Genomic DNA, 16,287 nt, shown 5'->3' with positions numbered 1-16,287 from the left:
TCACGCCCTCTACGCAAGAAAGGTAAGGCAAGTTAGGTGGAGAGGGCACGATGAGGGGCCAGGGAGACGCAAGCGCCTGCGCACTAGCGTGGCCGCTCCCGGCCGCGTGCGGACAGAATGTCTGCGCAAGCGCCGGGGCACGGGCGGTTGGCCGGCTCGCTATAACGCATGCGTACCAACTACAGGGTGGGTGCTGGGGTTGAGGCTTTGGATTAATGCTGCAGGTGAGGTCGTGAAACTCTGTTTTGTCCACCGGTTTTCGTCCGACCGTGTGAAGGTCAAGAAAGGCATGACAGTATCCGACTTTTTATTCCAGCGTTAGCAAATGGGAGGGATAGTGGTTAGGAAATAGCGGCGTGGCCGGAAAGATTGAGGCGGGGAAGTATTGAGGCAGTGGAAGTTGTCTTACAGGGCGGGGAGGCAACGACCCTTTTTTGCCCCCGAGCACGCTGGGAGTTGTAGTTTACAGCCTCTAGACTTGCGTTTTTCTTTCTTTTTCTTTTCCTTTTTCCTATTTTTTAATCTTTATTTTTATTTTACATATCGATCCCAGTTTCCCCTTCCTCCCTCCCTCTTTCCCTCTCTCCCACCCTCTCATAGCCCCCCACCACCACCCTTCCCTCCAATCCCCCCCCCCCACTCGTAGGGTAATGCCTTCCAGGAGGGATCATCCAAATCTGTGAAGTCATTTGGAGTAGGGGCTAGGCCTTTCCTCCTGCCTCTAGGTTAAGGGAGCATCCCTTCATGGGGAATGTGCTCCCAAAGTCCTTTTGTGCACCAGGGATACATCCTGGTACCACTGTCAGAGGTCCCTTAGACTGCCCAGGCCTTCTAACCGTGACCCATGTTCAGGGCGTCTGAGTCAGTCCCATACTGGATTCCCAGCTATCAGTCTGGGAGCCCATTAGCTCCGCCTTGTTCAGGTCAGCTGTCTCTGTGTGTTTCTGCAGCCTGGTCTTGTCCTCCCTCTCTGTTTCTGGATTCCAATTCGGCTCAGTGTTTAGTTGTGGGTGTCTGCTTCTGTTTCCATCAGCTACTAGATGAGGGCTCTCATTCAGGATGGTTGCTTCAAGTTCCACCTATTTGCCTGGGAATTTCAAGATTCCATTGTTTTTTTTTTCCCCGGAGTAGTATTCCATTGTGTAGATGTGCCACATCTTCTTTATCCGTTCTTCAGTTGAGGGGCATCTGGGTTGCTTTCAGGTTCTTGCTATTACAAATAATGCTGCTACGAACATAGTTGAACACATGTCTTTGTTGCATGGATGTGGATCATTTGGGTACAAGCCTAAGAGGGGAATTGCCGGGTCCTGTGGTAGACTGATTCCCATTTTCCTGAGGAACCGCCATACTGATCTCCAAAATGGCTGTACAAGTTTGCACTCCCACCAGACTTGCAGTTTTTCTTTTTAAAAAAAGAAAGATCATGTCTTTTATATGCACTCATTTTTAAATTTTATGTGTATGAGTATTTTGCCTACACGTATGTATGTGCACTACATGCGTGCCTGGTGCACAGGGAGGTAGGAAGATCCCGTGGGACTAGAGTTTAGGATGGTTGTGAACCGCCTTGTGGTTACTGGGAACTGAACCCTTGTCCTCTGCAGCACTAGCTAGTGCTCTTAACTGTTAAGCTAGCTCTCCGAGAGTCCTAAATTTTTTACTTCTTAGAAAAAATATTTTTCATTTAAGGCAGTAAGATGTAGTATCCCCGAATATCCTATCTCGAGTGTTCTTGTAGTATTTTGAGCCTTTTTTTCACCATTCACCCTGACCACCCATTCTCTGACTCCTTAAAGACAATGGGAGGGAGCTAGAGTTTTTAAATTAGTATACTACCATACTAGAGTACTATGGTTGGCCTGGAACTCCCCATGGATCCCAGGCTGGCCTCAAATTGGGTTCAACCCTCTTGCCAGAGCACTCCACATAGGGAGAGAGAGAGACTAGAAGTTAAATACTTAGAAGACATGTTTGTGATAGATTTAAAGTTTGGATTTGGTATGTTCCCATTTTCTCCAATGAAAAGGAAATAACAACTCTGCTGAAGGGAACTGTAAAAAATGATCAAGTTAAGAACAAGGATTTGTCTGGTGTGGTAGCACACATGTGATGAACTCCTGATGCTGAGTCAGGAGGAGAGCGATTTTGATGACTGCACTTAGCCTGAACTACATACATCCTGGGAGTGAGTAGGAGGGCATCCTGCTCTTACAGAGAACTTCAGTTCTCTGCACTGATGTTTGGCTGCTCACAGCCACCTGTAACTCCAGCTCCAAGGGGATCTACTTACATATGAACATACACACATAACTAAAAGTAAATTTTTAAGTTAAAAACCAGGCACCTGTATTAACTGTGAGACAGTATACACTATAATACTTCTGCCTCCCAAAATTAGAGCAGCTGTAACCAATTTGGATCTGCTGGGTGAGATTAGGAAACACAACATTGTTGTTTGACTATGTAATCCTGTGATTCTTTCCCAGGCACCATACCTGTTACTGTTGAAATGGAGCAGCACACTAATCCTACTAAGGACAAAGGTGTGTTACAGGCCCTACATCCTTTTCCTCAGAAGCCAGCCCTCTTTACTTACTCAGTGTTTGCAGAAATGACTCTGGTTATGTGTATGTTTTGTGTATTAGAAAGTACTTGGGAAGGGGGGTTGGGTGAAAGAGGAGATAGTTCTTACTTCATTGCCATAGCTGTCCTAGAACTCACTGTGTAACCTAGGCTGGCCTCAAATTTCAGACAACTCTTTTGCCAGAGCACCCCACATCTCAACTGCTGGAATTACAGGCACGGCCCACTGTATCCAGCTTTTTTGTTGTTTTCGAGACAAGGTCTCTGTGTAGCCCTAGCTGTTCTAGAACTCACTCTATAGACCAGGCTGGCCACAAACTCACAGAGCTCTGCCTGCCTCTGCCTCCCGAGTGTTGGAATTAAAGGTGTGTACCACTACTACCTAGCTTTTTTTCTTCTTCATATAACCCAACCTGGCCTCCAACTTGCAATAGTCTTAGCACAGCCTCCCAGCTGCTGAGATGACTGGCATGTGTGTACTACCATGCCTGGCTTTGATGAGCTCTTTTTATAGTTTCTAGAGTGTCAGTAAGTAGAGCAGAGCTTTACAGTCTAGAGACCCATGTTTAATTCTAGCACTGCAATGTGGCAGCTGCTCCTGACCAAATTTTCTTTTTTTTTTTTTTCACGTCAGATGGGTAATGTGCCCACGTCGTAACAAGGTTTAATGGGCGGCACACGTCACGCAGAGGTGTGAATCCCCAATCATCACGCTTATGAACCAAAAAAGGATCCCTGACCAAATTTTCTTAACAAGGGATTGATTCCTCAAGTACAATGCTGCTAATATTATCTACTTCTTAGAGTTGTTGAAAAAGATATCAGAGGGCCTGAGGGAATGGCTCAGTGGGTAAAATCCTTGCTTGCAACATGAGGACCTGAGTTTGGATCCCCATAAGACTTATAAAAAGCCAGATGTGGTGGCATATGTCTGTAACCCCAGTACTTGTGGAGGCTGGGTACATAGACAGGTGGATCCCTGAAGCCTATTGGCCAGATGGTCTAGTTGAATTGATAAACTCCAAGTTTGGTGAGAGACTTTTTCAGTAAAGTAAAGTGAGGCTGGGTATGGTTGTCTGTAGCCAGTGGATCTTAATCTCAGCCCTTAGGAAACAAATACAGGTGCATCCCTGTGACTGTGTGGCCAAGTGAGTCTATATTGTAAGTTCGAGGACAGCCAGAGCTACATAGAAAGACCCTGCCCTCACCAAAACATACATTAAAAAATAAGGTGGAAGGGACTGGAGATATGACTCAGCAGTTAAGAGCACTGGCTGCTCTTCCAGAAAACACAGGTTCAATTACCATCACTCATGACAGCTCACAACTGTCTGTAATTCCAGAGGGTCTGATGCCCTCATCTGGCCTCCAAGGGCACCAGGTGTGCATGCAGACAAAGTGCTCATACACACAAAATAAAAAAAAAAAAAAAATAGGTGGAGAGCAATTAAGAAGATACCTGATATAGACCTCTGGCTTTCACACACATGCACATATACAAACACACATAAAAGAAATATGTATTTATGTATATGTATATACATACACATGTATTAAAGGCTGATAAAGGTGACTTCCCCTATAAACTCAGCCCTCAGAAGTCTGAGGATTGCTGCAAATTCCAGGGCAGCTCTGCCTCAAAAAAGCAATGTTTATGTGTGTGAAGTATTGCATACCTGTAGTCCCAGCACATGAAAAGCTGAGGCAAGGGTATGGCCTGGGATACACAGTGAGTTCCAGCCAGGACTTCCATAGCCTGTGTCAGAGAGATGGCTCAGCAGTTAGGAGCACTGACAGCCCTTCCAGAGGACTGGCATTGAGTACCCAACACCCACATGGAAGCTCGCAGCCTTCTGAGGGCACTAGGCATGATACATTGCACATGCATGCATTCAGGAGAAACACCAAAAGACATAAAAAATAATAAAAGAGATTTGATTTAAAAAAAAAAAAAAGCAGCTGACAGCAGAGCAGACTTGCGTTTTATAGGATTGGTGACATTTAGACATTGCTGAGCTTGTTGTGCATGTGTGAAATGGACAGTATAGGTAGGCAGTTTCTTCTGTGCTTCTGTGGACAAGTAAAAGGCATCTTTTTTTGGCAGCTGTGTGGCACACACCTGTATTCCCAGCACTTGAGAAGTGTAAGTAAGAGGGTCACAGTACAAGGCCAGCTACATGAGACCCTGCCTCAGAAAGGGAAAAAGAAACACATCTTTCCTATAACGCGTGTCATACCTCTGTCCCAGGCTTGTTTTATAAGTAATTCCTCAGGACATTTTCCCCAGCTTCACTGTCACATTGTAGGCATTTAGCTATCTTATACCTGTATAAATAAATTAATTAATTTTCCTGTCTTTTCCCCCTCAGTGCTGGGGATCAAACCCAAGGCCTTAACACAGGTTAGGCAAATGCTCTGCCACTGAGCTAAGCCACCAGCTCTGTCCTTTCTTGATCTTTTTAAATGATATACATATGTATTCCAGAGCTAGAGAGTAAGTGCATGTAAGCCAACTTGCCAGAGTTTTTAGAGAGAGTCTTTTTAAATAGCATTGGCTTTGCTAGCCCCATTCTTAATGCTGCTGTTGCTTTCCCAGCCTCTTTCTTCCACGGTCTTATAGCCTTGAACTCATGTAGTCAAGGATTCAAGGAGCTCATGAACCTCCTGCTCCCACCTCCCAAATATTGGAACTGCATGTATATACCACTTTACCTATTTTATGTGGTTCTGGGGATCAAACCCAGGGCATTGTGAATGCTAGGCAAACTGGGCTACACCCTGGCCCATACCTCCATATGCTCTCTCCTGGTCCCAGCTTTTCTGTTTGTTATTCATTGCTCTTCTCTCTACTCTGTCACTTCCTTTTCATCCTTCAGGCTGGTCTCGACCTCAGAGACCCACCTGCCTCTGCCTCCAGAGTGCTGATATTAAAGGCATGTGCAACCACCACTGGCTTTTATTTTTGTAGCTTCTTTATTCCCTTTTAGTGCCTGGCTAGCAATTGAACTTCCACCCATACTTAGTGCCACCCTTTGTTCTGATAGGTATTTCTGTTTGATTTCCTACTTTCACCTTAGAACCCTTAGTTCATCTAAAGTGTGATTATGATTAAATGATAGAACCTAAAGTCAAGCTGCATTGAGTACAAAAGGTAATTTAGGAGCTTGTACAGTTGGGTTACAAGAGCTCAAGAGCTTCAAAGGCCAGAAATCTTGGTTTGGTACTGGGGCTTCTGACTTGGAATTTGTTCATATAGCTATGTGTTCTCCTCCTCCCTTGCTGCTAGTTTTGCTTGTACCCACTTCTTATGGTATGCTGGCCAAATTCAGTAGCCTCCATTAGAACCAACTTTATGTCCTCCCTGCACAGCAACTAAAGAAAGTAGGTTTTTTTTCTTCCTTCCTTCCTTCCTTTTTTGCCTTTGCTTGTTTTTTTAAGACAGTCTTAACATGTAACCCGGTTAGCCCAGAGCTTGCAACCCTCTAGTCTGCTTCCCACAGGGCATGCTCCTGTGACTATTAAGAATGCTTAGGCACACATCATGTCCATTTGTTGATCCTGTGACATGACTGGCCCAACCTACTTTTCATGTATTTAGCAGCTTGTCATCACAGCTGCTGAGAGGGTGGGATGTCAGGGTTGCCCTGTGCTGGGCCATGGTCTATCTTCAGTGTTGAGAAGCTGGAGTGCTGGCTTACCGGTATAGCTGGGATCTGGGGAAAGAATAATTTCCCAGAGTGACAATTAGTAGATAAGAAGGACAAATTTCTGTGATGGAACTCACTAGGTCTGCAAAGTCAGTTTTTCCTTCTGATTTGACTGTTTTTGCCAAAGGTAACATTACTAGTTTTAGAATCTCTTCTATAGCCAGATGTGGCTCACTCTTAGAATTCCAGCACTTGGGAAGGTGAGGCAGGAGGATTGTTGTGAGTTCAAATGTAGCATGAGGTACATAGAGAGTACCAAGCCAGCCTTAGTTACCTAGCAAGACTGTCTCAGAAAATCAAAAAAACTTTAACATGTGCAACTCATATTTTATATGTATAATGAAAAGGGCAATTTATTTCTTTTTTTGAGACAGATTCTACCATGTAGCCTTGGATGGCCTGGAAGGGTCTCATCACGTAGCCTTGGCTGGGCTGGAACTTGCTGTGTAGATCACCTGGAACTGGAGTTAAGGTGGTTGTGAGCTGCCTGAAGTGGGTTTTGGGAACCTAACTCAGGTCCTCTGGAAGGAAAACTGCTAATCCATGTCTCCGGTCCTTGAAATATGATTCTTTAAGTGGTAGCAACCAATTCCTATTCTTTTTTAGACAGGGTCTCACTATGTGGTCCTAGCACTGGGTCATGTGCCTATTCTTAGTGCTGGGAGGGCTCGAATGCCCACAGAGATCCCTACTGGCCTCTGCCTTCTGGATGCTAGGATTAAAGGTGTGAGCCATCAGCTTGACTTACTCATTGTTCCAAACCTTAAAGGTTGAGAGGCCTATTTATTACATTAAGGGGAAAGGTAAACATCTCAGGTTTGGTTACATAGAGAGGCTTCTCTGGCCTATCCTATGTCAGCGATGATTGCCCCCTTCTCTCTCCATCTTCTGACTTGGCTAGTTTCCTGGGGCTTCTCAACCTCCAAGATTATTATTGCCCTTTTACCTGAGATCATGTTATGTCATCCTTTTTCCTACTCTGCTCCTTAAAAGCTTTCCAAGTTTTCAGAGTAAATGTCCCCACATGGAGCCTCTGAGGGGGACCCCTCAGAGTTATCTCAGAACACATCCAGACCCTGAGTTCTTAGCATAAAGGAGATTTATTACAACAGAGGGACAAGCATGTGGGAGTGGGGGAGGCTGTCTCTAGAAGCAAAGCAAGCAGGAGGTGTTTTTTTTTTTTTTTTTTTTTTTTTGCAGGAGTGGGTTTTTAAGGAGAAAAGAGAGTCTGTGCTAGGGTGAGTTTACTAAATCTTAATTGGACAGGTTAGTCAGTGTAGCCAAATAATGAATTTTGATTGCTGAAACTAGGTGTTTAGTCTCAGGACCAGTCAGTGGCCAAATAAGAGAATAGACCTTAGGGGTTAGCTTTAGGAATGTAATCTAATGGTTTAGTAAACCAGAAGGATGGAAGGCAAAACCTGTGGGCACCGTGTTTGCCATGCCAGCCTCTTCTAAATATGTGTTCATTGTAATCTCCATCTCCCCTAAAACCTTACTTTTACATTTGTTTACATACTTGGCCTTAACTGGGTATGTTCACCCATAACCCCAATAAAAACCTTACTTTATCCAGGTTTTTTGGTTTGGTTTGTTTTTTTAAGACAAGGTTTCTCTGTGTAGGCCTGGCTGTCCTGGAACTTGCTTTGTAGACCTCCTGGCCTCAAAATCATGGAGAATGCCTGCCTCTGCCTCCCACATTTACTGAGGTTTTAAGACTCACTATATCTTTGTGTTGTTTCACCTGATTCTTTTAGTTGTCTAGAGAGAGTCTCATATAACCCAGGCTGGTTTTGAACTTCTTGTGTAGTAGAGTTAACCTTGAACTTTTGATCCTCTTGCCTCCATCTTTGTGGTGGTATATTTTTTTTAATGATTTATTAAAGCTTGACTGAATGGCTGGAGAGATGGCTCAGAGGTTAAGAGTACTGGCTGCTCTTCCAGATGTCCAGAGTTTAATTCTCAGCGCCTACATGGTGGCTCACAACCATCTACACGACAGAACACTGTATACATAATAAAGCTTGACTTAGGGTACAGAAAGCAAAGCAGTGGAACCACTAGCTCTTACCTCTACCTCAGACTGAAAGGGCTGATCCTGTCTCCACAAGCTCTCCACCAAGCCTCAGACTGCTACCTCTCCTCAGCATAGCTAGAGAATCAATCTTAACATGAGACCCTTTGCTTTTTACACCTCCCTAGTGTTAGGATTAAAGATGTGTGATCCCAAGTGCTAAGATCATCTTTGTGTGAGCTGTTTCTCTACAGGACTGGATCAATTTCATGTAGCTCAGTGTGTCATGTAGCTCAGAGATCCGTCCATTTCTACCTCCCAAATGGTGGGATTAAAGGTGTGTGCCACCACTTCCTGGCTTCTATAACTAACTAGTGTGGCTAGCTTTGCTTTCTGTACCTTAAGACAAGCTTTAATAAATCCTAACTATTGTATCACCACACCCCATCTAGATACTGGGATTACTAATGTATACCACCTTGCCTGAAGACAATGTTTCACTTGATCCATTTGTCTCCCTAAGTTGATAATGAGCAGCTAAGAAACTATGTTGTACATGTCTTTTGTGTGTTTCTCAGTGTCTGGTAGATTAGTAAGCATGTAGTACATATTGAGCAAGTAAATTGGACTTTACTTCTGCCATGCCTGGCTTCACGTAACTCACTTGTTTCTGGTTTCTGTGTCTTCTCTTTGTATATCTTCCTGACACTTGGGTAGGACCTGCTGTCTGCTTTTGTAGATCAGGTGCAGTGATTCAGTCAGAAAGGCAGTCTCACACTTGCACTCCCACTTTTGAGAGGCCAAGGCAGGAGGGTCTTGGGTTCAAGGTCAGCCTGGGTTATTGTCGTACAATTAAAAGAGGAGGAAAGGGGCAGTGGAAGGCAGGCTAACACTTGTTAGAATGAGTTTTGATTTAGTCACCTGATTTTCAGCCAAAGAGGAAGATAGTGCTGTGTGTCTTTGTCCAGCAAAACCCTCCCCCAGTTATATCAATCTTCAAGCAAATTCCCCGCCAGCCACTTTCTTGAACATCCAGACAACAAAGCTGCCTTCAGGTAAGGCTTGGGGAGAAGGTTTCCAGGGAGACCTAGGCAGGAGAGCAGGTGCAAAGTAGCTTAAGCTTCCCCTGGGTCAGGCTGGCTGCTCAGCAAGCACGCTTGTTTCACTCTCAGGGTAACGTTGATGATTTGTTCTGTTGGTTTCACTCTTTCCCCAGATTTCTCACTTATTGGCTACTCGGCTCAAGTAGGCGGGCCGAGGCCACTGTCTTTGTGCTGGCTGCTCCTGGTGGTTAAAAGGGACCCAGGGAAGGAGATGGCAGCTTTAGCTTGGATCCTGCTTCTTTGAATTTCTCTCACTCACCTTCTCCTAGGGAAGTCAGTGGATAGTTGAATACTTACGGGGAACTCAACGCTACGTAGCCATAGCCCCCCAGATGCAGACAGTATAGCTATTGAGGTTATTGAAAACATTTAAAAAGTAAGCTGATCACCAAGGATGACTGGAGTTAGACAATGGTGAAGCTTCAGGTCCCTAAAAGGGACCTAGGTTTCATCCACTCAGCAAAATAAACAAAAACCAAACACAAACAACAACAACAGCAAAAAGCCCCTTTTCAAGCTGTGAGTGTAGCTCGACTGGTGGAGTTTTTACCTGGTGTGCATAAGGCCCAGAACCACACAAACTGGGTACAGTGGCATATGCCTGTAATCCCAGCACTTGGAATTGGGAGGCATGGGGATTAGTTTAAATTTGTCCCTAGCTATTCAGAGTGCTTTTTTGTTTTGTTCTTTCGAGACTCTGTTTCTCTGTGTAACAGTTCTGGCTGTCCTGGGGCTTACTTTGTAGACCAGGCTGGCCTTGAGCTTGGAGATCCCCCTACCTCTGATTCCAGACAGTCTTTTTTTTTTTTTAAGAGTTATTTATTTTACATGAGTGCTTTGTCTGCATGTGCACCTTTATGCCAGAAGAGGGCACTAGAGCTCACTACCGATGGTTGTGAGCCATTATATGGTTGCTGGGAATTGAACTCAGGACCTCTGGAAGAGCATACAGTGCTCTTAACCGCTGAACCATCTCCCTCCCCCCACCCTCCCACACAGTTTTTTCTTGTTTTGTTTGTTGTTGTTCTGAGTTCTTCTGTAGCCTGGAACTCACTGTGTAGCCCTCATACTTGCCTCCTGATTCATCATCCCAGGCACTAGGGTTACTGATGTACGTACGCGCCCCCCCCCCACCCGCCATGCCTGGCTCAAGATAGATTTTCAAAGATTGAAGTGGATGTCTTGAGAGTTCAAAGTTAGCCTGGTCTACATATTGAGTTCCAGGCTATCCAGGGCTATCCAGTAAGACCCTGTCTTAAAAACAAAACAGGTGCCGGGCAGTCGTGGAGAAACCTTTAATCACAACATGCAGGAGGCAGAGGCAAGCAGATCTCTTGAGTTCAAGGCTAGTCTTGTCTACAAAGGGAGTTCCAGGATGGATGGGGCTAAACGCTGTCTTGAAAAGCAAAACAACAAAAAAACCAAACAAGAAAAGAGCACTTACTGTTCTTTCAGTGGACCTGGGTTTGGTTTCCAGCACTTGCAGGGTAGCTCACACCTATCCGAAGGTGTAAAGCCCTTTTCTGTCCTCCTTGGACATCATTTATTAACATGGCACACAGACAGACATACATGCAGGCAAAACACACATACACATGCAATGAAAAAAAAAAAAAAAACCCAAGTAATTGAAAACAGGAACAGCAGCAACAAAACCTATTTTTAAAAGAGCCTGGGAGCCAGATGTAATCCATACCTGTCAGACCAGCCCTTGGAAGGTGGAAAAAGTAGGCTCAAGAAGGCCATCCTCAGGGCTAGAGAGGTACCTCCAAGGCTAAAAGCACTGGCTACTGTTTGAGAAGATCCTACATGGCAGCAAACAACCTTTCCTAACTCTGGTTCCAAATCTAACACCTCTTTTAGCCTCCATGGGCACTGTGTGCACATGGTACACAGACATACGTGAAGGCAGAACACCCATACCCATAAAATAAATAAGTCTAAAAAACCTCTACGACAGACAGACATCTTTAATTTTTACCTATTTAGTTTGTTTTGCCAAATAGGGTTTCTCTATGTAACAGCCCTGGCTGTCCTGGATCTCACTCTGTAGATCAGGTGGCCTTGAACTCACAAAGATCCACCTGCCTCTGCCTCCTGAGTTCTGGGACTAAAGGTGTATGTCATTATCACGTGGCTTAATCAGCTTTTTTTTTTTTTTTTTTTTTTTTTTTTAAGATTTATTTATTATGTATAGTGTTCTGCCTGCATGTATGTCTACACACCAGAAGAGGGCACCAGATCTCATAGGCAGTTGTGAGTCACCATGTGGTTGCTGGAGGCTGAACTCAGGACTTCTAGAAGAGCAGCCAGTGTTCATAACCTCTGAGCCAACCCTCCAGCCCCTTTTTTGCTATAGCTTTAAAAATATATTTTGTATGTATGAGTGTTTTGCCCATATGCATGTCTGTGCACCACTGCATACATGTAATGCCTGTGGAGGCCAGAGGAGGGCATCAGATCCCCTGTAAGAGGACTTGCAGGCAATTGTTAGCCACCTTGTGAGTTCTTGGGGCTGAACTCTGGTCCTCTGCCAGAGCAGCCAGTGCCTTTATCTACTGAATCATTTCTCCAAGTTTATTTTTAATGTATGTATGTATGTATGTTTTTTTTTTCTTTTCTCTCCCCACCCCCCTCCAGGCAGGGTTTCTCTGTAGCTTTAAGCCTGTCCCAGAATTCTCTGTAGATTTATTATTTATACAGTGTATCCCTGAAAGCCTGAAGAGGGCACCAGATCTCATCACAGATGGTTGATGGTTGTCAGCCATCATGTGGTTGCTGGAAATCGAACTCAGGACCTCTGGAAGAGCAGCCAGTGCTCTTAACCTCTGAGCCATCTCTCTATCTCCTGTTGTTTTCTTTTTAATACTGGGTCTTTCTATGTAGCTCTGCCTGTTCATAGAGATCCACCTGCCTCTGTCTTCTGAGTGCTGGAATTAAAGGCATGCACCACCATCACCCAGCTTTTTAAATGTGTTTTTGAATACTTATGTTCAGCCACTTCTCTTGATGCTGGGGATACTAAAGTAGACCAGACAAAAGTCCTTGCCTTCCTGAAGTATACACTCAAGCAGGGAACTTAGACAAACATGAGTGATTACTGAGTACTCCAGATGACTGTACATACTATAAGAAAAGTTAAAAGGGGATGGGGTGAGTTGCAATAATGTGTTTCAAATTAAAACAACATTGGCAGGTAAGCCTCGGGAAGATAACTGCTGAGCAGAAGTGCATCTGGTTTGGGTTGTATGTGGGAGAATTGGTGCTCTTATGGAGTCCTTCCAACCTCACTGCAATTACAAAGCCTCTTTCCTTTGTCCCTTTGCACCTCCATCACGCTTCCTTCAGGAGCTGGCCAGAAGCCCAAGGAATGCCTAGGACTCCTAGATTGTATGTATGCCAACCTCCAGCTTCAGACCCAGCTTGCTCAACAACAGATGGCTATTTTAGAAAACTTGCAAGCATCCCTATCACAACTGGACCCTGGGAGGGAGAGCAACGATTCTCTCCCAGCCTTATGTTGCAACTTGTTGTTAAATCACCTGCCCCAATTCCATAAATGAACTGTGGAACAAAGACACTGTGTATGCTTTATTTTCTCTCCTTTCATAGGCTTTTGGTGGAATCTAGCCATTGTATTCTGTATGTGTACCCAAGAATTGAACCCAGTGCCTTCTGCATGCTGAACATATGCTGTGCAACTAAGTAACATTCCTTGCCCCTAAGCATGTATATTCTACACTTTTTAAAAAAAGATTTATTTAATATATATACAGTGTTCTGGCACATAGGCATACATGCCAGAAGAGGGCACCAAATCTCATTGCAGATGGTTGTGAAACCACCATGTGCTTGCTGAGAATTGAACTGAGCCAGTGCTCTTAACCTCTGAACCATCTATCTCTCCAGCCCAGTCTACACATTTCTAACAGGCACCCACTGAGTGTAAATCATTTCACAAGGCACTTGGGGCTATGTATCTTGTATATTAAGAGGAGCAGAACCAATATGGTGGAGACATATATGTAAGGAATTTATTGAGCCATTTTACATTGAAATAGTAACCTCAGCTGCTTCACACCTAAGAGGCTGCAAACGTCATTCTGTAAATATGTTTCTCATACTGGTTAATGAATAAAGCACTGTTGGCCAATAGGAAAGCAAGATGGGCGGGACTAGGAGACAAGGAGGATTCTAGGAAGTAGTAGGGAGGAGTCAGCATGTAGAGACGGAAGAGAACAGAGGTCTCAGCCCACTCTCCAGTAAGATGAGACCATGTGAAAATACTTAGATTAATAGAAATGGGTTAATACTTAAGACAGAGCTAGCCAATAAGAAACAAGTAACTGGCTAACAGCATTATATCAAATGCAGAGTCTCTGTGTGTTCATTGGGGCTGGCGAGGGGGTGGGACAAGACCGGCGGTGGTGGGGAAAACTACTCCTTACACTCAGTAGCTGCTCACACCTTGAGGCTGAATGCCTTGGCTATCCCAGTCTGATACCAAAACCCTGGAGGGTTTCAGGGGAGCTGCTGGCCTTAGTGACAGCAGCCTGGAGCTGCTGGTTCTGATGTCTGTGAAGGGATCAGCAGCAGCAACAACACCTGGAGAAATCAACTCCATGAAGCAGAAAAGGACAAGTTCTAGGCCAACCAGAGCTACACAGAGAGAAACCCTGTCCAAAAAAAAAAAAAAAAAAATAGAAAGAAAGAAAAGCAAAGTCTGAGCTGATACTTGAAGATGTTGCCCACATTTTGGGTGTGGCTTCCCACATCAATTAAGGTAATAAATAAGCTCTTCAGTTGAGCTTCCCTACTCAAGTGATTCTAATTTGTGGCAGGTTGATTCCCTGGTTCCCTGGAGCTAGAGTTAGAATGGTTGTGAGCTACGCAGTGTGGGTGCTGTGAACGGAACCCTAGTCCCCAGGAAAAGCAGCAGCAAGTGTTCTTAACCACAGAACAGTCTCTTCAGCCCCTGCTCTGGAGTCGTTCTTCCTTTCTTCCTTTCTTTTGCTTTTTTTTTTTTTTTTTTTTTTTTTTGAGATAGGGCTTCTCTCTCTGTAGCTCTGGTTGGCCTAGAACTTGCTATGCAGACTAGGCTGGCCTCAAACTCACAGAGCTATGACTGCCTATGCCTTCTAAGTTCTGTGATAAAAGATGCATGCCCTCATGCCTCCTTTTTTTTTTTTTTTTTTTTTTTTTTTTGCTTTTTGAGACAGAGTTTCTCTGTGGCTTTGGAGGCTGTCCTAGAACTAGCTCTGTAGATCAGGCTGGTCTCAAACTCACAGAGATCCGCCTGCCTCTGCTTACCAAGTCCTGAGATCAAAGGCGTGCACCACAACCGCCTGGCTCACTCCACACTCCAAATTCTTATAGGCAAAAAATTATGCCATATCCAAAGATAACCATCCCTTCACAATATTAAATACATAAAAAAGTTAAGGCATGCACCATAAACCAGCAGGAATAAGGGTCTCAAATGAAGTGTTGAGTGGGAGAATTGGAGATGAAAAACAGAAAAGATGAAAAATAAGACAAAAGCAATAGCTGGGACCAGCAGGTCTTCCATAGCTGATGACTGATGCCAAGCAAGTTTATTAAGAAGTACAGCATCTTACATACTATTTGCAGGGGGAAGATGACCAAGGTCAGCAGAGAGCTGAATCAGACAATGTTAGCAAAGATAATACGGGATATATCAGACAGCTGCCTAAGGACTGATAACCTGAGATTCGGGTCCTCAGAAGCCACAACCTTGACTTTTCAAGACACTAGCTCCAGGGTCAGATCAGCCTTGCCAAGTCTGTTCTTGGATAAGAACACAAAATTAAAGTTCCCTTTGTCCCTTCATCAGGGCCTCTGAGGAAATCTTGGGTCAGTATGGTTCCCCACAGGCATGATCCTTGGCAAGGCAACTTGTGAGTGCTGACCTTTGCTGGTTAGGAAATGGTCCCTTTCAAAAATGTCTCCCGGACTGGAGGGATGTGTCTCTCCAGTTCCCAGTAAGATTTTGTGTCTTGGTGTAATCAACCAAAGTAATTGTAAGTAATTGTACTGAAAGGTACATGATGCTGCTGAATCCAAGGCTGCTTGTGGGCCCTAGTTTGCAAGGGTCCAGAAACCTAAACCCTGACAAATATAGTTTAATTTGAATGAATCTCCAGGTTCCCAACCCATATTCCCTTTAAATTCATATTTATTTCTTCTGAGATGTATTTTCCATAATTTCAATAAATTAAATTCCCCCTTAAAAATGTTTTGTGTTGATGTGGGGCGTGCCATCACGTGGGAGGCAGAGATAGGAGGATATCTGTGAGTCTGGAGGAAGCCTGGTCTACAAACTGAGTTCCATGACAGCCAAGGCTATTGCACAGAGAAACCCTGTCTCCAAAAACAAACAAGTTAATTTGGTCAACTGCTAGTTTAAGAAAATTGTTTAAAAGGAAAAAGTCTAAGGAGATAGATGGTAGACTCAGCTGTTAAGAACACTGGATGCAGCCAGGCGATGGTGGTGCAAGCCTTTGATCCCAGCACTCAGGAGGCAGAGGCAGGAGGATCTCTATGAGTTCGAGACTAGCCTGGTCTACAAGAGCTAATTCCAGGGCAGCCTCCAAAGCCACAGAGAAACCCTGTATTGGAAAACAAAACAAAACACTTGACGCTTACACAGAGGACCTGGGTTAGGTTCCTGACACCTACATGGCTTCTCACCACAGTCTGTGACTTGGATTCCAGGGGATCTTATGCCCTCTTCTGGCCTGCATGGTTACTGCATCCATTTATATCACACATACATCCAAAAAAAAAAAAAAAAAAAAAAACACTCATTATTCTAGTTTGCTTTCTTTTTCGATAAACTATAAACTAGGAGAAGGAA

The 16,287-nt window shown here is 44.3% G+C and overlaps 1 protein-coding gene and 1 non-coding gene across 2 annotated transcripts; one reads left to right on the top strand and one right to left on the bottom strand.

Moving 5' to 3' along the window:
• The first annotated feature begins 50 nt into the window (after window positions 1-50).
• Tsacc (TSSK6 activating cochaperone) lies at window positions 51-12,988 on the top strand. Its single transcript, XM_051199246.1, has 3 exons — window positions 51-186; window positions 9,240-9,362; window positions 12,759-12,988. Exons 1-3 carry the CDS (start codon window positions 51-53, stop codon window positions 12,971-12,973), a joined length of 474 nt encoding a protein of 157 aa, XP_051055203.1. The 3' UTR covers window positions 12,974-12,988.
• Window positions 3,215-3,319, bottom strand: LOC127233171 (small nucleolar RNA U13). The gene has a single exon (XR_007835470.1). It is a non-coding gene; the product is annotated as a small nucleolar RNA U13 (small nucleolar RNA).
• Window positions 12,989-16,287: the final 3,299 nt, after the last annotated feature.

This window comes from Phodopus roborovskii, unplaced genomic scaffold (assembly GCF_943737965.1).
Source record: "Phodopus roborovskii unplaced genomic scaffold, PHOROB, whole genome shotgun sequence".
Lineage (NCBI taxonomy): Eukaryota > Metazoa > Chordata > Mammalia > Rodentia > Cricetidae > Phodopus > Phodopus roborovskii.
The sequence above is the reverse complement of the archived record's forward strand: the minus strand, read 5'-3'. Positions and strand labels throughout refer to the sequence as shown.